We start from the raw sequence: 24,561 nt of genomic DNA, 5'->3' as shown, positions 1-24,561 counted from the left end.
GACATAGGCTGCTCAGGTCATATGCACACGACAAATAAAACCAATCAAAGCACGGAGAAGAAAAACAAGAACCTAGAACCAAGCCATGGTCACGTGGTCTCGAGACAGCGTGAGATAGAAACAAAGTATTTGACTGACGCCACCACAGGGTGCTAGAGAGCCACGTGCCATGCTGACTCACATAAGGGTAATTTAACTGCACGTGCACTTTTTTTCCCGCTCCTTTCACACTCCAGTTTTTGGGGTAAAACCATTTCATAAAACAACATTAAAAAAATTAAATATACAAATATTTACCGAGAATACATTCTTCACCGATCCATAAAATAAAACTGAAGTGGATATATTACTACAAGACCCGATGAACGGCATACTTCTATTTAGAGTAATAACTAAAATTTTTTTTTCTTCGGACAGTAAAAACTCACGAAATCAAAGCGACGTCTGAAGCCCATATTTAATTTCAAACTAGGAATAAAACTAAAACATAATGACGTGACAAATATGTCCTCCATTGGCGTAAAAGCCAAAAGAAAGAAACCATCCAAATTAACAGCGAAGGGGGAGTGTATGAAAAAAATAATATTCTTAAACAAGTAGTCAAAAATCGAAAGAAAAAACAACAGAAAATGCTTTCAGACTAATGTCAATAAAAATTGAATAGCCAGTTCTTAAATAAACTGTTTTATACAAAAGGTTAGAATAAATAGAAATAATAATATACTGTTATTAACAACTTGCAACTTGTGGGAGTTGAAAAATGTTCATGTTTTACAATTTCATACATATAAAAGGAAAAATCTTTATACAAAGTTTTAGTGTAGTTAGCATTCTTATAAACAAGATGTAGGTAGTTGTGAGCATGCTTGAATCATCGCCTCAGATTAAGGTTACATACCACAATGATCTTTGAAGAGAGCTTGTACAAGTGAAGAGGTGGTTAACGAGTCTGTAAAAATTGGTGTGAGGTGAGAGTTAGCTTATACTTAAATGCATGATTAAAATAGATATTAACAACTTTCGATCAAAGCAAGCTATTTACTTAAAGCGAAACTGAAAATCAGCCTGGGCATCAGTATAGCTAATTAAATATATACCTTTCTCATGTTTCTATTTCTAAAGATTAAAATGCATTATTTCATCAATTGGGTAACCTCACTGTTTTTGTTTTTTTTTGGCCGCAATCCTAATAATATCTCACGAGGTCCGGAAAGCTTAGGAAATTTAGGTAAGTCCTAAATACAAATTCTAAGTTAATAAATCAATCATTATAATAAAAAGTATACTAATGAATGATAATCGAAAATAAAAAGTAATTAGATTCGATACACTAAATAATATAACGAATATTATTAATGAAAGAAATAATAAATAGATAAAACAGCAAACCTACCCTACAGAACCCAGAAGTACTAGCTCTTGCCTTGAACAATAGTCACTGGTGTACATTTTTTTTTTTGAAAATTGCTCTCTCTAACATTACACTTTACAAAAAAACAAACAAAAAACAACTCATAACCGCACCCCTACTATATAACATTAGTGGCTATTCTAACTGTAACACTTAATACTACATGTTTTCGTTTAAACCGTGTCTGGTTGGTTGCATGAACTCTCCCGTGGCATAAAAAAACAAACAATGTTTATGAAGATACACCCAATGACCATAGAATAATTATGGTGCTGAAACATTAATCAGATTATATTAGAGAATTATTTTGTAAAAATAAAGAATTTGTTCTTTGTTATACTTTTCTTGGTGAGTCTGTTCATTTTATTCTTCCATGAGCATTTTCTTTGAACTTCTGATATTATAGTATTTAATATTTAGCTTTTGGTTACATTCTTATCAGTGAACATAACAAACCAAGGTATTAAATTATAGTGTAGGTACTATGACTGAGGATTTTTTTGTCCGTTTATTTGGAATGTGCTTTTTTTCCAAGTGACTTCTGCATACTATTAAAATCTGGGAATATGATAAGGACTAGGAAGAACCCATTCTGGACCATGGACTCTTGTCAGCCATGATAACAGCTACAGTACTGGAAATAATTATGTAAATAGTGAATAGAATGGGTGGGTATAAATGTAACTATTATGGGATTGTTCTCTCTTAGTGCATGAAAATGAAATGTACCCAGAGTTCAGTCTCATATTTCTAACTTATGCTGCGAATAGCCGTTTTCCAACCAATCAGATAGTACCACACCGGCATAATTTTACTATAAAGACAATCCACTGTATGTGTGTGTGTTAGTATTTATCATCCAGATTTGGCTGGCTCGATTACTGTAATTTTTGATATGGTAACTGAGAGCTCTTTATCAATGCACATGGGCTACCTTGTTTAGAGGTTTTTGCCCGAGAAAGGTGATAAAAAAACACCTTGAAATTAGCCAAATTTCTACTTTTAAAATAATTTTAGCTTTAAATTTAAATTCACAAGCACTTAATAATTTAATTTATCTTTCTCAAAGCAAGGTATGCAATTAGCATCTAATGAAGTCATTAGGGATTTATTAACCATACAAAGAAGAAGAAAGTCATTTAATATGTCTTTTATACAGTTGTTGCTTCCTTAACGGGTACCATCGGCTATTACTAATAAAAGTACAGGCAGTCATACTATTTCCAGTGTGGTGACATTCTCATGGCTCCCAGGACAGAAATTCCACACAGAGTGTACAAAGTCTTGGCTGTTGACTGTTTGTTTGTTTGAAGTTAAGCACAAAGCTACACAATAGGCTATCAGTGCTCTGCCCAACACGGGGATCGAGAGCCGGTTTCTAGCGTTGTAAGTCCGCAGACCTATAGCTGTGCCACTGGGGTGCTTTGGCTGTTGAAAGCGAAAATTTGGGGTACAATTTCAGTAGGAGCTGATTAAAACTCTGAAGAAGGTGTGTGAAACTAGTACTGTTGATAATAGAAGTGGTGGAGGAAAAAAAAGAGACCAAAATCGTGATAAGTAACACAGGGTATGATTTATTTGATAGACAACAATTTAGTAGGGATCTTGCCCATGACTTAGCTGAAAGTACAGGTGTGGATGTTACTTCCATGACAGTAAGATACACATTAGTATGTAATAATTATCAGAAATCACTACTCAGGAAATATAACCAACCAAGAGGCCGAAATGAGCATGAGAAAAAAATGGATGAGAAAACCAGAAGAGGATGTTGTTTACACCTTAATCCAAATTCACATTGTTTGGCAACAACCAAAGATAGTTTATTTGATGGCAGAGAGGAGAACAGTATCATGATTGACATACATCATCTATAATGTAGCATGATGGGGAAATAACATACGAGATGGCTGCACTTCAGCCAGTGGTATTAGGACTTTCTATAAAATTGATAGCATCCAGTCTGTTGAGAGGTACAAGCAGATTGTTAACCATCATGTCATTCCCTCAATAACAAGACCTGTTGGATAGGAATCATCTTCCAGCAAGACAGTGATCATAAGAATGCAGCAACAAATGTGATGAAATGATGCCTAGATGAAAAAGAGGCCGGTGTAATACTTGCAATCATGGCTTAGCCTTTACAGAGTTCAAGTATGAATATTATTAAACCTTTAGGGCGTATATGTAAACTGAGAAGGTCAAACAACTTTGCGGAACTGTCGGGAGTAATACAGGACATTTAAAACAATATTTCACAATCATACATTGATAAACTTACGGTAACATATAAATAACATGTACTGACTGATCTGTTTAAAACATACAAAATACTAGTGCGATGCACAATTTATTTGTTGTTCTTTTGTATTTTCTGTAATAGTGGAATGTACTTTGATAAATTAACCATTAAATTTCAACTACTCATTATTTGTAACTCCTGCATATGCATAACTTATGCATTTTCATAGTTATTTACAATACAGTATGCCTGAATTATTAATCTTCCCTGGGCCCAACAGGTTGAAAGACAGTTATGGGAGACCCTGGCTACTACAGGAGTCCAAGGCAACAAGTATGGATCTTGATGGTTATGATCAGTTTGTGCATTCTCAGACCAGCTGGGGTAGTTTCTATGGTATGCCTACGCACATTAGATGGACAATTTCTATGGGATGCCTAGTCAGAATGACAAGCCCACGTGTTATCAGGTGCTAGTCAGGATCTCCTGTGGCAAGGAGATGAGGGCCATATAGTGAGCAAAGACCATGTGAAACAACACAGTTAAGTAAAGAAATCAGCTTGTCAGTATGGTCCTATAAAACCATGGGTGATTAGGGGGCCTTCCAAAACATCCTGGATTACGTCTGATGGTTGAGATGAATGTGGAATGTAACAATGACATTTACCCTTAAGCATAATGAGATTTTGCAGATAATTCCGGCCAATAACACCACATCTGTCAGGATGCAGGCATTTCCAGACTTCTGAATGAAGCAGGGGCTTCTTTAATACTGACAGTGTTTCAACCACATATCATTAGGGACAATGACGGCAGACTATCACAATGTGCAACAAGTTAACTCACCAGTGATTAAAAGGGCAGAAGGGTGTGTGTGGACCATTTCTTTGAAGATTTAGGCAGGTTATGGCAGGGAATGAATAGATTCATGGACAGGCAGTGCATTGCCAGATGCTATGTTTGATAATTCAGCAATTGGTTCCCAACGCTACTTAGCTAACGAGCAATATTTAAATGGATAAGCTCTAAGAGATTTAGCCACTTCAGTGGATGACTTGAGGTGACTAGATAGGAAAGCTTTCCCAGGTGAATCACCCATGAATCATGAGGAAGTCATCATAGCTAAACGTATTTATATATATGGGGCAACACTTGGGTTTTAAGAACATCCTGTTTTTGACCAAACTTATTTCTGTGGCAAAAATCACATTTTCGGGTGGCCTGAAATGTGTACTAAGACCCAACATGTCATTAAAATAGATGAATGTCTACTTTCACTATCCATTTTAACTTGCCAGTAACTAGAAGCTATGTCTACTATACTGAGCCAACAAGCAAGTACTAGCACGTCTACACATTTGTTCATTTATAACAAAGGAAAGGCACTGATGTATATTACTGCTTAGAGTTCACAACAAACTTTAGTTTTCTTTCTTCTTCACCATAATTACTGGAGAAGACCAATAATTCTATGAACATTGTATTATTCCATGCTTCAGGACCTGCTCAATTTCATTCCTCCAGTTGTTTATTGTACCTGTGTCACTTGTGTCTATGTCCTAACAAGTGGCCAGTTGATATTACAAATACATCAGCATATTTCACGTACAATTCCATGAGATATTGTCTCTGCACTAACTTTGTGTTGGTATCACAATATTAAAACCAGTAACTTAATAGGTGCAAGAAGTTGTGCATTCTCTTTCAGACGTGGTAAAGTTGCAGTAATTTCGGATACACAGTTGGTCTGCAGCACTTCTGCTTCTGTTATCATGCCAATTATCATCCCAGCTGGAAGTAAATTTACATAATTACAGAACAGCTTTGACATAATGCCAGCACTAGGAAAGACAACTTCTCGAACAGGCTTAGCCAGATTTATAAAAGAAAAATAATTTTATGCATTAGTTCTATCACCATAGTAGATGACAATAACATAATATACTGCACCCACAGCGTACCATGGGACAGCATTTGCATGGTCGGAGGTACCATAAGCTACTTCTCAACACCATGTGGACAATCCACTGTTCTTTGGTCTAATGTGTTCAGCAATGGATAGTCTTTCTGTCAGACTTCAGTAGTTCCTAACCACTGGATGATGTCGCTATAGTGAGTTGGACTGCCTAGTATGCTGCAAGTATGAAAGTAATTCTCTGTCATGTCATCCCTGGTGCTTCTACTACATTAGATTGAGTACACATATGCATGTACTTCGTTGTTGGTAACACAAAATGTCATCTAGTTGTTGAATTAAGACAGGAATGCCTATTTATGCTGATTTCCGTTCTTAGTTACTTTTATATTTGAGATATCTTTCGAGTTGGTGCTGTCTTGACTCGACAGGAGGTGCCTGAAAGCCATAGTGCATCCAGTGCATGTGGAACATAACTGATGCTAGCTTTGGTTGTAATTGCTTCAGATTGTCACCAAATCATGACAACATGTACTGCATGCATGCACTGGTTAATATGTAAGAATTAGATGGATATGTTTGTGTCTTAGCCTCATGTTATACTTGGACCGATTTGTGTATAATTAATTATGTACACAAACTGACACTGTGCAAGAGCACACAATTTTCAGGAGGTTAATAATTCTACTTGAATATTATGATGCTCATATGTTTGGTAAAAGCTACAGTAGTTAGCTTTAGATCATAATGAAGGGAAAAAAACATGTTTTTTTGTTTATTTGATGTTGGCAAATTGCTATTCGGTTTGGTTCGAAACTGTTTCTTAAAGACGTGTGATTTTAAACTGAGAGAGAAACAAAAGATTGTTTGGATGATTTACACTACAACAAGTGATAAACTTGGTGGGTCCATTTTTTATTGGTCTTGGCGGAGGAGAATTTTGCAGTTGTGGCAACTGGAATATTCGTAGATTTTGTTACTTTGTCCTTATAAAGCGAAACGACAATTAGTATTTCACTGAAAACGAAGGGCAACATAGTGTATCTATTGTTTTATTGTACTTTGATTGATAAATAAATTCAATTTCTAGAATTGAATTATTTCTGAGTTTTGTGAATATTACTCAACATTTAATCCTATTATTATATCTGAAAAAAGTGTGGATATTATATGCGAAACGTGTGAATTACGTTTAATTATAGTATTTTGTTTTTTTATGTTGACTAGATTAATGTAACTTTGGATTGATTTATTTAATCAGGTTCTATGTTACTTATTTATTCAAGTTGCATTTAAGTTGTTTAGGAAGCAAGTTCGAGTTTGAATGTTGAGTTTTCGCCGTGGCGACTTTGAAAGATTTTAACCTCTAAGTAGGAATTCAACACGGGCACATGTATATATAAGCAATATTAATGCCCCATGTTACAATGCCCCATGTGCTGCTAGCACTTATTTTATTGTGTTTTTCAAATGGAATTCACTCATTTTTTTCTCATTTCAAATACATACGTGACAGAAATTAAACATTTAGAATTCTTGCATATAGGCATTATTAATGATATTTTGGTTATGACAAGTATTCTTACAGTAATACAATAGTGTATCGTAGAGATAACGTCTAATTCATGATCGTTAATAATGCTAAAATCATGTGGTGTAAGAAGAAATTATTGCCCATGAACCATGGAAATCGGCTAGTGCAAATCTAGATGGATCTCTTGGGTATGTTCATTTAAGCACTGGTGGACCTCAGATGGTTGCCTAGTTAGTCTAGGCCTAGAGTTGCCACTAGTTGTTTAGACCCAAGATTTAAAGGTAGATTTCGGTATTAACATAGGGTACTAATTCGCAATCTTTACTTCCCCCAGTGGATCCATTCAGCTGTGAAATTATCTTTAAAGAAGTTCAGTAGTTACCCTTACAGGAATAATAGAAATGCAAAAAAATAATTGTACTGGTTTCCAAGAAAGAAGCAGTCTTCACATGTAATTCCAAAAAAATAACAGGTACTGAGTTACAGTGAGAATAATTTTACTCTGGAACCATAACTCTGCTAAGGGAACAAGACACTGGTAATAGACATTACGTTCTTGAGATGAAAGGCAGTGGTGGGATTGGTATAGAGGCAGCAAATTCCTAGTTTGAAGTTTAGCATTCTCAGGCAATGGTCTTATAAGCTTTGTAGATTGGATTTTGCATCCACAGATGCTGGATCAACATTCATCAAGCCTGTGCTCATCATGTTCCATCTCACAACTGCCCAAATGTGACATTCAACCCTACGTCACTAACTATGTGGCTGAACTGCCAGATTTTATTCTCCCATATTTATTCATATATATTCAGGAAATTTTAAACAAAATACTTGTGTAAGTATTCTGCACTTAGTTAAAATGCTCTAATGAATAGAACGTAGACAGTCATAAACTTTCTTGAATCATCGTCTCATGCCAAGGTTATATACTAGAGTGTTCATTTAAGACAGCTTGTACTTCCCTGGATCAAAACATAACACATAACTCTTGAACTAATCTTTTATCAACGAATAGTGGAATTGGCTGTCACATTATAACGCCCCCACAATTGAAAGGGCGAGCATGTTTGGTGAAACGGGGATTCGAACCAACGACCCTCAGATTGCGAGTCAAGCGCCCTAACCAAATGGCCATGCCGGGCCTGTATTTGTTTACCAATCTTATTAAAATAATGTAGCAACAACATCACCTGGTTGTCGTAAATATCTTTTTAAACGTGTATAAGCAAAACATCAAAATACATTTTACAGAAAAGCATCATAGGTATATTTTCTGTCTTTAAACTCCAACAAGTGACAATAATCAAAGTCAATAAATATATATAGAACAAGTATTTGGTACTTTATGAAATAGCTGCTTTTATACTTCTTGTTATCTGTAGTAAATGTTCTTTTTCAAATTCTGTTATTCGAATATTCGCGCAAAGCTACAAGAGCAATGTGCTCTACATTAGAGGGACTGCAGTAAGTCATTAGCACCCTCCGCCAATTCTTGGGCTACTCTTGTCTCATCAAATAGTGTTTTTTGACTGTTACTTTTATGACGTCCATACAAACCCAAAGTGCGAAGTACCATTTTTTTGTAACGGGACGGAAACCATGAACTTTCAAATGTACAGCCTAGCACGCTAACCACTTGGCCACGCTCTAACTGAACTGGCATTTATTGTCTTGTTTATTACTTTCGATAACATAATAGCCTTAAAGAACACATTTTGTGGGGTGATATCCGAAGATCACACTTTTTACATGATCGAGCTTATGCGTTTGAACGTATTATCAACATTAGCACCACTAAGATAAAATAACGTACAGCCTTACGAACGCGGTAGTAAGGTTGAAAAAAGGTAATGAAGATTGCCGAAATCGCAGCAATAAATCGTCTACAGCCGGGTATTGTAGGATTTAATGTCACTTACACGCGCCGAGATACACTGTATAATTTCGGACTAAACTTTCCATAATCGTCTACATCGCTGTTGGCAAAACAATTTATCTAGGTTTGTTTAAACTGAAGTAGGTTACATTAATGTGATGGTATTTACCAGAAATCTTAGATTTACCATATTCACATTAATACAATTTTCACGGTTTGGAGCTCATTCTATTTTCTATTTTTTATTTGTTGGTGTCAAAAATGGTATTTGTATTGATTGAAATACGTATTACTGAAAAGAAAAAAAAATGCTTTGTCACTTTTGGAAACTCCCGTTATGTAACACCACCTAAATTAATAAAATAATGTTTTTAATAATTTCGCTTAAGCGTTTTGGTTTGGTTTAAGCGCAAAAGATGCACAAGGGCTATCTGCGCTGTGACCATCCCTGGGATCGAATCCCGAATTTTAGTGTTATAAGCCAGGGGGTCCCAATCCTCAAACACCAACTTGCACAATATTAATCTAGATATTGTTTTACTGTCCGTTGTTATAATCCCCCCCAGTGGCACAGCGGTATGTCTGCGGACTTACAACGCTATAATCCAGGATTCGATACCCGTGTTGGGCAGAGTACAGATAGCCTATTATGTAGCTTTGTGCTTAATTACAAACAAACCCTTATTATATATACTAGAAATATATAGACATGTCCCCCGGTGGGACAGCCGTAAGTTCACGGACCTACAACGCTACAATCCGTGGTTCGATTCCCCGCGGTGGACACAGCAGATAGCCTAATATGATTTTCCTCTAAAACAAACTATAGACATAGATGCTGTGTGTGTGCGTGTTTGAGAGATATGAATAATAATAATACTTAAAGAAACAGAAAAATAGCAGATTGTGTTCGGAGGCGAAGTAAATTGTTCTGTGATATACAGAAAAACTAAAAGTTCAGAAAGATAAACTTAATTCCAATATATAACTTTTGCTGTAAACGAAAATTGATGTTTTTTTATATTTTTACCATTATTTAATTTCCATGGCCGTTTCAAGGTCACCATCCAAATCTTCAACCTCTAATTGATAAGATTTTAATGTTTCTGTTGGTTGAAGATTGAGCACGTTATTCTCAACTTGGGAAAAACGTTCATTAAACTGATTGAGCACACTTAAACGTATTGACTACTCATGAATATTTTATATAACAAAACTGTTGGTGAGTCATTTTAAATATGTATTTTATTTCAATAAGCTTTATAAGTTCGCTTTACGATGAGCATATATAATTAATTCCTACAATCGCTAAATACGAGTTGCAAAGCGCCTGTTTTAAAACAGAAGGTTAGCTTAAAAGAGAATCAATCTTCTATATAAAGTCATTAGTTGCATAATAAGGCGTTAATTACTACATAAAATCGCTAGGGAGTCAAGAAGGAGAGTTTAAGCCTGCTGACATTAATTAGTGTCTTATCAGTAGGTGCATCAAGAAATTCGTTACACTAGGTGGTCACAACACTTTCTACTCTCATTTGGAGTAACCCTAACTCAACATCATCTTCATTTGGAGTAACCCTAACTCAACATCATCTTACTGTCTAAATAGAATACCTCACCTTGGGTATTAACAAGTCATCAACGTTTGATTTTTTTCCCTCGCCCTTTTCCAGCATAATAAGGCGTTAATTACTACATAAAATCGCCAGGGAGTCAACAAGGAGAGTTTAAGCCTGCTGACATTAATTAGTGTCTTATCAGTAGGTGCATCAAGAAATTCGTTACACTAGGTGGTCACAACACTTTCTACTCTCATTTGGAGTAACCCTAACTCAACATCATCTTCATTTGGAGTAACCCTAACTCAACATCATCTTCATTTGGAGTAACCCTAACTCAACATCATCTTACTGTCTAAATAGAATACCTCACCTTGGGTATTAACAAGTCATCAACGTTTGATTTTTTTCCCTCGCCCTTTTCCAGCATAATTTTACACCAGTCGAGCAGTGTACATTAAAACGGCTCTTCCAAATGGTGCAGACGAAGAAAATATGAACCTCCGAGATAGAGCAGACTCCTTTCTTGAAAACTTTGGGCACAGTGAAATGGCTTTATACTTATCTCAAAAATTTATTTCAATAACTTTATATAATAATTAATTTAACACTGACGTATATCTAATACAATAAATTATCGAAGTTTTTGACAAAAACCAATGCGCTTAAAAGTTTATTTGTTCGTTTGAAGCACAAAGCTACACAATGGGCTATCTGTGCTCTGCCCAACACGTGTATCGAAACCAGGTTTTTAGCGTTGTTAGTCCGCAGACATACCGCTGTGCAACTGGGGGGGGGGGGTACTTAAAAAGGAATCTAATGGAACCGAACCACAAGACTTTCTGGTGCTTTATTTCAAAAGCCCATAAGATAGAGTTAAAAACTATCATTTCTTTAATTGTAGGCAGAGACTAACTATAAAAAAGTTAACACAATAATTTATGGTGCTTTATTTCAAAAGCCCATACGATAGAGTTAAAAACTATCATTTTTTTAATTGTAGGCAGAGACTAACTATAAAAAAGTTAACACAATAATTTATGGTGCTTTATTTCAAAAGCCCATACGATAGAATTAAAAACTATCATTTTTTTAATTGTAGGCAGAGACTAACTATAAAAAAGTTAACTTATTCAATCTCTAATCCTTTTATAAAGTACAAAGTGTTGTCTGGGAGTCAACAGATTATTTAAAAATAAATCGCGGAAGTTTATTGAACTGTCTCTGTGGAACAGTGAGCAAAGTTTGTTGTTCAGTCATGACCTGGAAACGTTCCAGAGAAACAAGAACGCCTGTAAAGCCCACTCATTTGACGTCACGAATGGTACTGCTTCCAGAACATTAAAATAGCTTGTGTAGGTTGGGATGATCAACATGCTATAAACTATGTTAAAATAAAACGGAAACCGGTATCATTAGTTTGAATGTGTATTGGAATGCCTCCCGTTGCAGCCCACATGAGTGAAGTTCGAGATTAATTTTGACAATCAGAATCCAAGGGCACCAATTTTTTACTTCTTGCTGTTGCTATGGCAACATCACCCACTTTTGATATTGTGGAAAATTGGTAAGGCGGACAGGCGTTAGCTGTAATTGGTGACTACATATGACAGTCAAGCTTACAGTTGCGCACAATGATCAAATCTATCTGTAAATTAATAATTACAGCGTACACCAATAGTTCTTATCACTGACGACGTATAACCGATATGGTTGAGACTTTTGTTGGTTTCTACACTACACGAGAATGTAAAGTATACCCAGTTGTGACGTCGTATTCAAATCTTACAAACTGTTTTAGGGGGTTATATGTTAATAAAGTTTCCATCAGATGATACACAAAACTTTACGTAAGATTATTAAGACAAGATACAATAATGTTTTTTTTTTCCCCAGTTTTAATAACTGACTATATCATATATTTATGTAATAAAAATAGCTTTTAACGAGTTCCTGTATCTTTTAATGCCATCTATTAATTAGTTGGTCTTATATTATTTTGTTAATTGATCAATGAGTTAGCCCTCTCTATCTGTTTAATCTATCTACCCATTCATTTAATTTATAATGACTACCTGAAAAACAACAAAAAACAAACAAAGTGAAGCTATTACTAATAGCTAATAGCGAGAATAGCAAATGTAATCGAGTTACTGTAATTACGAAGGTAAGAACAGTATATCAAATTACCTCTGTTCCTTACTGGGTTGATTTTTATTTTAATTCTCAACTATTTTGAGTAGTTTGCTTTGATCAGAAGTTAATATTAATTATACAAGCACAAACACTCACGTATAAAACGATATCTATACATGGTGTATTGCTTGTTGCAGAATTCATTCAACTGTATTATGGAATAAACTAAACAATTTAAGGTACTACAAAAACACTCATTTTAGGCTTACTAACCATACAAACAAACTCGTATCATTTGGTAACAAACCCTCCTTTTCACCACAGCACTTAACAATAACCAAGCGCGTGCCACGCTCCCCTTCCCGCCCTCCGCTGCAGCCTGTTCCTAAAGCAGTGACAGGATTCTATTGATTTTTCGTCTAAGAAGCCTGTGCATTTCACTATCTGTTTCTAGTTTGGGTTCACGATTACGACAGCTGCCCCGGTGTAGTTAGACGCCACTTGCTCAAGTTCACGTTTAAGCTTCCTTCCTTCGCCTTTTAAAATATTCACTGGCTAACTGGCAGCGTGCCCAGAGATACTAGCCTTAGGTTCGCTGTATACAGAAAACGACGGTGCTGAATGCCATCTGTTGTTGTTGGTTTTTCTTCTTTGAAACGCTGTTTGTTCGGATTTTTAAAAACTGATTGAATATACACGGAGCAAAACACTGCACACAGTACACACTCGAAACCTTTACTAAAACTAATGTAGATTTTTTTTCATAAAATGCTGATAAAATGGTTCTTTGTAATTTCAAGCGCAGTATATATATACATCTTAGGTTAAAAATATGATTTTAAATCTTCTACCAATAAATTAGGAAGAAGATAAAAAATCGATAGAATATGTAGAAAGATCGGGAAATTACGCGACATATGATTAGTGCTTCTTCTTTACAACGAAAAATTAAAATCACAACTTCGAAATCACTGTTTTTGACAAAGAAAAATAATATATTAAATGCGAGTGGTGGTGCCATCTGTTGAGCAAGTGTAAAGACTTACTAAAAACTTGCGTTGTAATAAAAGTTACGGTTTAACGCCGAAAGTTGGAGAAGCGTTAAAATTTGGCCTAAAATTTGTGGCACAAATCAAATTAACCATATATCATTTTCTTGCACGTTCTTCTTAACATGTCCACGGCGGTTTTCAAATGAAAGAAGTACAAAAACACCATTTCAGATCTATCTTTCGTGTTTCACAAGTCACTCACTGTCCATGAGGCTTTTCGTTCAATACCAACACGTCAGCTGAGCTGGACGATGAGAGAGAGAAAATATTTTTTGAAAATATTTATATATATGCAGATGTGTTCTTAATGTTATTAAATTGTAGCGGATAGAATACGGGTTCCTTGCGAAAAGCCTACATTTTAGCATTTCATAAGATGTTTTCAGAGATAATTTGCCTCCACACTAACATTGCTTTAAAATATTGATACAGTTTAAGGCTGGAAGAATACAAAAAAAAAGACAAACAAATATCTAATACCGATTTCTCTGCTGAGACTAAATGACGTGGCCTGTACTTAATAGCTAAGTTGCGCCCAAGCTTTCAAGTAAACATGGAAAGTACTTGTTGGCCAAAAGTTGGTATTGAAGAAAGTACAGATATTGGGTAAAGAAACAAGCATGACTTAATCTTTAAGTCGCTGGTAAAGTTCATCATTACGTTTACGACTATTGTATGCTAATACACCCAACCGTCTTACGGTATGTTTAGTAAACTATCACGAATGGGTGGTGACTTTTCCAGATTATAGTCGAATACATCCAACCGTCTTACGATATGTTTAGTAAACTATCACGAACGGGTGGTGACTTTTCCAGATTATAGTCGAATACACCCAACCGTCTTACGGTATGTTTAGTAAACTATCACGAATGGGTGGTGACTTTTCCAGATTATAGTCGAATACACCCAACCGTCTTACGATATGTTTAGTAAACGATCACGAATGGGTGGTGACTTTTCCAGATTATAGTCGAATACACCCAACCGTCTTACGGTATGTTTAGTAAACTATCACGAATGGGTGGTGACATTTCCAGATTATAGTCGGCCCGGCATGGCCAGGTGGTTAGGGCACTCGATTCGTAATCTGCAGGTTCGTATCCCCGTCACACCAAACATGCTCGCCCCTTTCAGCCGTGGGGACGTTATAATGTGACGGTCAATCCCACTATTCGTTGGTAAAAGAGTAGCCCAAGAGTTGGCGGTGGGTGGTGATGACTAGCTGACTTCCCTCTAGTCTTACACTGCTAAATTAGGGACGGCTAGCGCAGATAGCCCTCGTGTAGCTTTGCGCGAAATTCAAAACAAACAAACAAACAAGATTATAGTCTACGCCTGACCTAAGGTTGAGAGATCGATGACGCTGGTGAGAAAACCGGACTAGTCTTTCTATAATGAAATCTACGTGGATTAACAAAATGAGACGTCAGGATGGAGCAGGTCTCGTTTAACACAATTATTTGCTACAACATATATTTATCCTTGATTATATATTTCCTGTTCCATATAGCTCACGAAAAAATATCGTTCACAAAAGAAATGGTAGTTTGAGAACGGCGGAGAAGAAAAAGAAGTTTTAAGGTTCTTCACTTTAACCCATCATGGTAACGTATTTAATGAACCTATTAAAATGATCCAATATGCAATGAGAACTTTAGTTTTTTCTTTACAATCCTATAAACCTTACGAATTTTGTTATGACGTGGAATTACCTATCCTAATCACACTACAATTGTCTCACTATACAAAGGCGAGTGTGCCAGTGATTAAAGTGTTGGACTGTGATTGGAAGGTCCAAGGTTCGAGCCGTTGAACACATTCTAGTTTTCTCTTTATCATTCTATAAACCTTACGAATTTTGTCGTGACGTGGTATTACCTATCCTAATCACACTACAATTCTCTCACTATAGAAGGGCTAGGTGTGTCAGTGATTAGTGTGTTGGACTGTAAATGGATGGTCGAAGGATCGAGCCGTCGAATACACTCTACATTTTTTGTTGTGAGTGCATCATACAACTTGCATGCAATCGCTTTAAAGCCAGACAATGATCTTGGTGATTGTGTTTTGGTTGCCTCTTCTCTGGACGGTACTTCAAAATTATCGGCGGCTATACCTTATTTCTAAGGGTCTTTGACTTCCAATTTATTCCATAAAGGTGCCATTCAGGTTGAAAATGCGCTACGAAGATGGGTACTCTTACAAGTTACTTTTAGTACATTAAACAATTGCGATAAAAAATAAACCGCAATACTTGTGAATTTTTAACATGTTATGATGGTAAAATACACTACAACTGAATTCTGTAACATAACTTTTGTAATTTCAAAAATCTTTATAAAATTGTTACTATGAAACCTGTAATTTTGTGCATAATATCAAATTAATATTAATGAGAAAAAATAAAGGAAGCTGAGAAAGTCGTTAGTTAATAAACAAGATAAGTGGATTTCGTCTTATCATTAATAGATCAAAAACAAAGACGAAATACACAGCTGCAGTATAAAACTTAAAAAAAAAACAAAAAAACACCAGCAAAGCTACTTTTGAACGTTAAAGAATTTGAATTCTTCCAAGTACAATAAGTGCCTGAACACTTCAACTTCACATTGGTGAGTGTTGGGATATTACCTTCCTCAATGTTTGCAATGCTTGAGTTGTGAAGTCATGAATTAAAACTATGGCCAAAATGTCTTAAAGATTGAAGCTCAGAAATAAGTCTTGGCTATGGTCTCCAATAACATAAAAAATATAAAAATAGCCTCCAACACGTTCTCTTCTAGTACATACTTTACCCCCAACTCGTCTCCTCCTACAAATTTCTTTTGCCTCAACCGTGAAGACAAGAAACTTATCCTTTCCACGAAGTTACAGCCTCCACTTTACAAGAACCCCAGACACACTTTACTTGGCGGTGACGTTATCTAAGCAGTTCCACCGCTGCGATTACTGAGAGAATAATAGCTCAGTTCCATAACCTGTTCTGAGCACTTTTTTTTTTGTATGTGTGTGAGTGAAGTTTCAGCAGTTAATTGTTGTTGTTTTTTACAGGAAATATAGAAAGTAGATACTTTCAAGTGCATGGTCATCTTTCGTTGAAAAATTACACTAGAACCAATACCATAGAAGGCAACATTGAAATCATAGCTTCATGACCATAGGAAGAGCATTCTCACTTTTTTTTGAACACGCTCAGCAGTTTATTTGTTTTTTGTTGCAGAATAACTTTTGTTTGCGACTTTAAGAGCTGTTAATTGAACTGTGGTATATCTATGTTTGTATATCTTTCTGGACTACTTTCCATAAAAGAATAAATTATCATTTTACACATCTCACATTTATATATTTCAAGTTTCATATAATATTATTCGATACTAATTTTCCAACTCACGTTTAAAGATATTGAAATCAGTAAAACATGACATTGTTCTACACGTCAGTTCAGAATTCATTATGTCATGTCAGTCTAATACAACATATAACACGTCTAACGTTAACTACGTTTTGAACATTAGCTTCTGAACGTTTAACAGTTCTTGATATCTCACAGTGTATGTTAAAGTGTTATTAATTAAATGACAATATTTTGAACTGTTGCTTTTTTATTTTAAATGAAAAGTTCAATTCACACTGTATTTTCTATTGTTTGTAGTTAAGCATTCGATTTTTTTTTTTTGCTTTTAGGCTTGTTTAAGTAAATTCTTAAGAATCAGGAACATTCTGTAGGCTTACATTATAATCATTTATAAGTAAGTTTAGGGACATTAAAACTAAGTAAGTTGCTTTCTCGTAAAGCAGTTTTCACGAACTATTTCTAGTCTAGAAGCATCAATTTGTATATCACATTTATAATTCTGGTGTAATGCCATAACATGACAACGAATAAGCTTGTATTTTATTTTAAACATAAGCAAATACTATTTGTTTTAGGTCACTATACATATTTTAAATGTGTTTTTTTTTTCTGCCATCTCAGATTGTTCAATTCTTCGCTACGTCGCCTAATAAAAAATATTGTTTATTAATAATGAAATCGGACATGACTCGGACACGAGACTCTACTAACCTGGAAAATTCTTTAGGCAAGAAAGTTACCTCTCTTGAATGTAACAACTCTCAGTCATTCATTTTTATTCTCTCAGCCATTTATTTCATTGGTTCGCAAGAACGAAAACTGGCAGTGTGTTTATCAGCTTCAATTCCAAACATTCATGTGTTCTTTGCAAGAAATTACTACTGCAAAACAAACTATTTTTTAAGAAGATCAATTTTACAGATTTTGGTATTAAGCTGATAAGTGCAAGAAATTGATACAGCGTAAATTTAAAGTGAAAAGTCTGACAGCAAATTGAACTCGAAAACGAAATCAAACTAATAGACAATACTCTAGACGAGAGTCAAAACTGTTTATAAATATTGTAATATACAAGTATGTTAGGAGTTCACGTTGTTCGGTGTTTGAAACCACAAATTGCAGTTAATAACGGAATTAATACGAAACTTCTCAAAGTAATTTCATCATTTGACAACTGAAAGAGTCATTGTTTTGTTTGGAAAAAAATAACTTTGACCGAATTTCCTCATTAGTAAAAAGATTATATATAAAAAATCATTGCACGCTAAAACTAAGTTAAAAACTTATATAAATAAATAAACTCAGGACTTTCTTATACAAATAACGAGTGAAAATAAGAGTATCTTCTTCCATTTCACCCATTTGGTAAAAATCTCATGCGTGGTAGATACAGATACAGGCCATCTATCGTTATTATTAACAAGGTTCGGTAGCCGGCATTAACTTTAAAGAAAATGTATAAAATTGAACTTACATGCTGATTTTGAAGTAAATTTGTCTCGTTGTGCAGCACAGACAGCCAATAGTCGATAGCCAAGATCAAGATCAAAACCCTGCTGGGAAGCTACCCTGTTGACCACCTGAAAATTATTGAAATATTAAAAATGTTGGTAATTTTTAAGCTATAACCTGTAAAACAAATCATCAAAGGTTAATGACGATAAAACACTACGCATGTTTTAAAAATAACAACATGGTGTTCTTTCATTGTGAAAATATTATTGTATATTTTGAAATAAAATGAAAATTCAATTAAACAATAAAAAAGAATTATGGATTAATTACAAACCTAAAAATAAAATTGATTCTGCAAACGTTGGCCAAGCGTGGCCAAAATGTTAGCGTGCCAGACTGCGGAGCTGAAGTTCCGTGGTTAGCGCTCCATTACTGACAAAAATAAAATTCGCGCTCTGTGGGTGCGTAATAAGAGTGATGGTCAAATCCCACTGTTCGGTCTGATAAGAGTAGCCCAAAAATTGGCGGTAGGTGATGTTGACCAGCTGTCTTATTCTCGTCTATCACTTGAAAACTAAGGATGACTAGCGTAGATAACCCTCGTTTATCTTTGCGCAAAATCCAGCAAACAAAAATAAATTGATTATGCAAAGAACGGAACCTATAAAGAAAGATTAAAAAAAAAGAAACGTTCTATTTTACTAAGACTGGTTTAAGATAATTTCTAAAGCAAAACAGATAATTGTTCCCTTATTTCTTTTACAATTAAGTTAGTTAATATTTTAATACCCAATATTTCAATCTGCGCACTGACAATATAAGTCTGTATCATAACCGGCAGTGTTGTTTGAAACCTGCATTCCAACTTTTACTTACCTTTTGTATGTTGTTGATGTTATTTTCTTAGTGCAAAGATACACCATGGGCTATCTGCACTCTGCCCACCGCAGAGAATCGAATCCCGGATTTTAAAAGTTAAAGTTCGTAAACTTACAGCTGATCCCTCGGGGGACCCCTTTTATATAATTAAAAATTAATTATATTACCCTTGAGTTTTGATATTAAATTACATAATGATTACAATATTAAGATTTGAATAAGGCATATAAGTAAGTTTTACGCGCTAAATATATATTTGATCTGATTTAAAACTGCTGACCGAGTTAAAAATTTAATGAGGTGAAATTCATCATTTAAATATTTTTTACCAATAGTTAATTAATTGGCTAATTAACATGAAAAGTTCTTTTTCTTTGGTTTGTTTCATTCGGATGTTCGTACAAAGCTATCTGCGCAAGCTTCCATAATTTCAAGCCGATAGATTAGAGCAGTGATTCTGAACGTGGGGCGCACGCTCCACAGGAGGGCAATTTAAATATATTGGGGAGCAATTTGAAAATGCTACAATAAGAAAAACTTCTCATTTGGGTAGAGCGAAAAACGTTCCGTGACTCAAAACTAAATTCCTAAATTTTACATTATATTATTATACCTTTTCAACACCAATTTTGTTTTTATATTAAGGGGCATCAAATTTTTTGAGGTGTCGAGGTGGGAGTGGAGCATAAAAGGTTAAGAACCACTGGACTAGAGGGAAGACATCTATTCAGCATTACTAACTTTTTGGCTCCGCTTAACGACAAGTAAGACTTGTCAATCATTATTATAATGCACCCACAGCTCCAATGTGCGGGGAACGATTTACGGCAACAGGACGCGAACCATGTACCTTCGGATCTACTATCCTTCAAAATAACCCTTAGACCACACATGGCCAACTTCTGTGTCTTAGTGAGCTGGTGTCACGTGTATCTATCTACCATACCTAAGTCCATAACGACATTTATTTAATTCAGTAGTCTTTAACACCAGTGTTGCTTTTGTTTAAAATTAAGCACAAAGCTACACAATGGGCTATCTGTGCTCTGCCCACCACGTGTATCGAGACCAGACCCGGTTTCTAGCGTTGTAAGTTCGCTGTGGCACTGGGGGGCGTAAAGCGTAAACAGGAAAAGGGCCTACTCAATTGTATATTTAGTTTTTAATTTGGAAATAGACCACAACTAACTATGTAGCACAGTAGTGCGATTTTTCAGTCATAATTATAAAATTATAGCTATGAAAGAATAAAAAAATAAAAGTTCCAGCTATTTAATTTCTCACCCCCAGTTGCACAGCGGCATGTCTGTAGACTTACAACGCTAGAAACCGGGTTTCGATACCCGTGGTGGGCAGAGCACAGATAGTCCTTTCTAAAGCTTTGTGCTTAACCACAAACAAATAAACTCTTGTCTCTGATATGTGAAACTGCCATTCTCGGTAACAAACATGAAGTTGGCATTGATTAATGGCGCCCCCAACCAAAAGAAAAAAAAAAAGAATAAAGAAGCCTATAATATATATATATATATTCGAGTAATATTCTTTATTTGTCTGTTTAAGCGCACAGCTCCACAATGGAGGGTACTCATTTTAACATCAGAAGATAATTTTCTAAAACTGTGTACGTTATATTTCATTATGAGACACAATAACAGAGAAGTTTTTTCCTAGCTTCTTTGATTTAAATTAGATTTTTGCAATTACATGTGTGGCAACCATAAAACTCGCACATGATTCTTCCCAGTTCGAGTACCGACGCAAAAGTTAAAAGAGCATTTTAAAACATAAGGGAAAACAAGGCTGGTTGTAGGATGCAGTGAGCTGGAACAAATGAACTGTTAGTAGTGAGTGGACAATGCATTCAGTGTTAAACGTTGTAAAAGCATTCCGTCAACCTCCCCTCCGGTATCAATTAAATTTCGGGTTTCAGCAAAGAAACGCGGTAAAATGCCTGGAAATGAGAAACAAAAATTATGGTTGTTGTGTCTAATAGCTTTCTTCCTTTGAAGACTCTACAGGCGGATGGCAGACCATCATTTCTCAACGCCCAAGTCTATTGATATAGCGGTATATACCTTTGATGCGGACAATACATGTCGGTATCATGCCGTGGGAAGGGATGACCTTGAAAAATTACATAACAAGTGGCCGTATTAGTAAATATGCGTTGGTCACACCAGGGGGCGAGGAGAAGAAGTGAGCACTGCAAGCCAGTAAACATATGTGATCATACATACCCAAGGGCCCCTCAGTAGCACAGCGGCATATGTCTGCGGACTAACAACGCTAGAATCCAGGTTTCGATACCCGTGGTGGGCAGAGCACAGATAGCCCATTGTGTAGCTTTGTGCTTAACTTAAAACAAACAAACAAACATACCCAAGAAATGCATATAAGCTACAAGTGGAAATGCCACTAAACACACTATGATCATAAACGTGAAATCAAAATGAATTGCATGTAAAAATTACACGTTATTAAATACGCAAATTTCATGCCTTTTAATTTGAATTCAGGTAGAATGAATATTACTCTTGTTTTACTATTTATATTGTAAAAAATGTCAGTAAATCATTTAGGATTTTAGTTTCATAAAACTGAAATATTACTTTTCTGCAACTGAAATGAACTTTTGGATGTGGGAGCGGGTTGGTCCTGTGTCAAAACTTTGAATTTCGGAGCTTGCGAGAGGGATTCGAATCCATTCGATATAATAAAATATTTCCAATACTTTAAGATGTGGGTGTGTTACAAGAGTGACAATCACTCTCTTACATTCTTTTGTTTATGCTAGATAGAGAATTAATGTTTGATAACTGGTTTTATGTCTCGCCTTCGAAGTTGTGTAATGAATTATTCTTCAATCTTGTACACATTGGGTTGAAGGTCATAATGACGACTGAAACATGCCCTCTTCGTAAAGGTGTTTCATTCGTAATATACTTAGAAAAGACAAATTACTTCAGTGTCGCCTTTTTCACACTCTCTAGAGGGCGCGTTCAAGACTATTCCATAACAAGGCTACACTCGCTAGCGACATAACTGATAAACAAACGGCGTGGACCAAAAATTTAGGATATTGGCAGTTTTGTCTTTGGTTACAATATATTAACATAAAGAAACTACGATCTCATACCGTCAGTACAGAATGAATATCAGTTTTAAACACAAGAACATTCAAGGTGACAAAAGGTTATTCGGCCCATTGTATTCACCCCTTAATCAAAACCAGCAACTACAAAAAATAATAATAATAATTGTCACTTGTTCAATGGTATGGCCACAGGTGTTAAACGTTAATGCTTGTAACCACAGAGGTTCACTGTTAAAAATACAAGGGTTGGTTTGAAAATCGCGCAATGCTACACTAAGGCTATCTGCGCTAGCCGTCCCTAATGTAGCAGTGAAAGACTAGAGGGAAGGCAGCTAGTCATCACCACCCACCGCCCATTCTTGGGCTACTCTTTTACCAACGAATAGTGGGATTGACCGTCACGTTATAGAAATTGTGATAGGCCTAAGGGACCTATCGAATTTGACTCGCCACGACTTGATTAGGTAATTACATGTATATATTACATATATGATTAAGATAATAAAATAAAAGAGGCATGAGCTCGAAATTAATTGTTTATTTTTGAATGCTGTAGAAGATATTAATGAAGTTTGATAGAAAGCTGTGCTAATTAATACGAGAATAAAAAAATGGTTCGTTGTTGTCTCAGGAGCAGCTCCAATTTTGCGAAAGCACTACAGCTATTAAAATAACCACTTAATCTTGAGCTCGTGCTTCTTTATTTTATTATCTTAATTATACGCTTAGTTGGACTTTCAAACAAATTTGAAATTTAGATATATAGTTTTGTTACAAGACCTGGATTTCATAAGATATCTGTAAGTTTTAACAACATAAACAGCACAGGTTATTTTAATATGATTAATTACAAGAAAGGTGAAAACGTTTGAATTTGTTCTTCCAAGCATTACAAAAGCAACGTCTAGCGGAAAACATTATTAACTGTGAAGAAGTCTTTTTACGTTGAACAGTTCTACACAACCAAAGAATGATCAGATATTAATATCAATTAACCTTAGACTTTTTCCAATATTTCTATTATAATAAGTATATATACATTTATATGTGTATACGTGTGTGAGTGTATATATATATATATTCATAGAAAGGGAGTGATTCAGCCGTATTTCTTAGTGTTTTATCATTCTGTGTGAATGCTATAATTTTTTGACCACTTGGTTGAAACGTATATATATACGAGTTAAGCCCTAATGTGTTAAAACGTAGCTATAGAACATAATACGATATGTTAATAACTTAATACACCATATAATTATGAAAAAATATTTCATCCTGTTCTTGTTCCATGTTTGACAGGCACTACCATGGAATAGTTGTATACATGACATTATGTGGGATAATGATATACGACTTATAGCGAATTATCTGTTTTGTTGAATGAAAACGTAGATTTGTAAGATAAAGAGTGCACTGAAGTACATCATTGTGTGCTACAGCTCTTTGGTCCCTGACAGAATATATTTTATTTACAACTTCATCAACTAAACAAGTCACATCAAACAAGTTATTTCACACGAGAAATCTTAAGTACAACGAGACATCAGGGATCATGTTATGGATTTTTTTTTTTACTCTCCCATTTTTACTGCACTGTGCACACAACAACTCGAAATGTCTACTTGAATAAAGGAAATCAAACACAGCCTAACATTTTTTTCGGTAGCTTGCTTTTTCAAGATGAAAATAATTAAAACTGGAGGATTTCAGTGTTATCCAAACACCCCCCCCCCCCTTGTTTAATGAGTGAAAGACACCCCAACACCCCTCTGTTTAATGAGTGAAAGACACCCCAAAGACCCCTCTGTTTAATGAGTGAAAGACACCCCAACACCCCTCTGTTTAATGAGTGAAAGACACCCCAAAGAACCCTCTGTTTAATGAGTGAAAGACAATGATTTTTTTTCTGGGTATTATTACGATATGACACGATACCACACGTAGTTAGTAGCAAGTGTTATTCTAATGACCAAAGGGGTGAACAAATTATAATAGCCAAAGAAGACAGTAGCGTTACAGGTGATGTATTCTAACATCCGGTAATAAT

At 35.3% G+C, this 24,561-nt stretch overlaps 1 protein-coding gene across 4 annotated transcripts in view; it reads right to left on the bottom strand.

The window, feature by feature from the left end:
- The window catches only part of LOC106475314 (zinc finger MIZ domain-containing protein 1-like), a 216,688-nt gene that overhangs the window by 59,801 nt on the left and 132,326 nt on the right, over window positions 1-24,561 (bottom strand). For all 4 annotated transcript variants that reach the window (XM_022380546.1, XM_022380556.1, XM_022380552.1 and 1 more), the window contains one exon: window positions 18,558-18,663. In XM_022380546.1, coding sequence (XP_022236254.1) covers window positions 18,558-18,663 — 106 coding nt within the window. The remainder of the gene's footprint in view (window positions 1-18,557; window positions 18,664-24,561) is intronic.

This window comes from Limulus polyphemus, unplaced genomic scaffold (assembly GCF_000517525.1).
Source record: "Limulus polyphemus unplaced genomic scaffold, Limulus_polyphemus-2.1.2 Scaffold146, whole genome shotgun sequence".
In the NCBI taxonomy this organism is placed as follows: Eukaryota; Metazoa; Arthropoda; class Merostomata; order Xiphosura; family Limulidae; genus Limulus; species Limulus polyphemus.
This window is presented reverse-complemented; position numbering and strand designations above follow the sequence as displayed.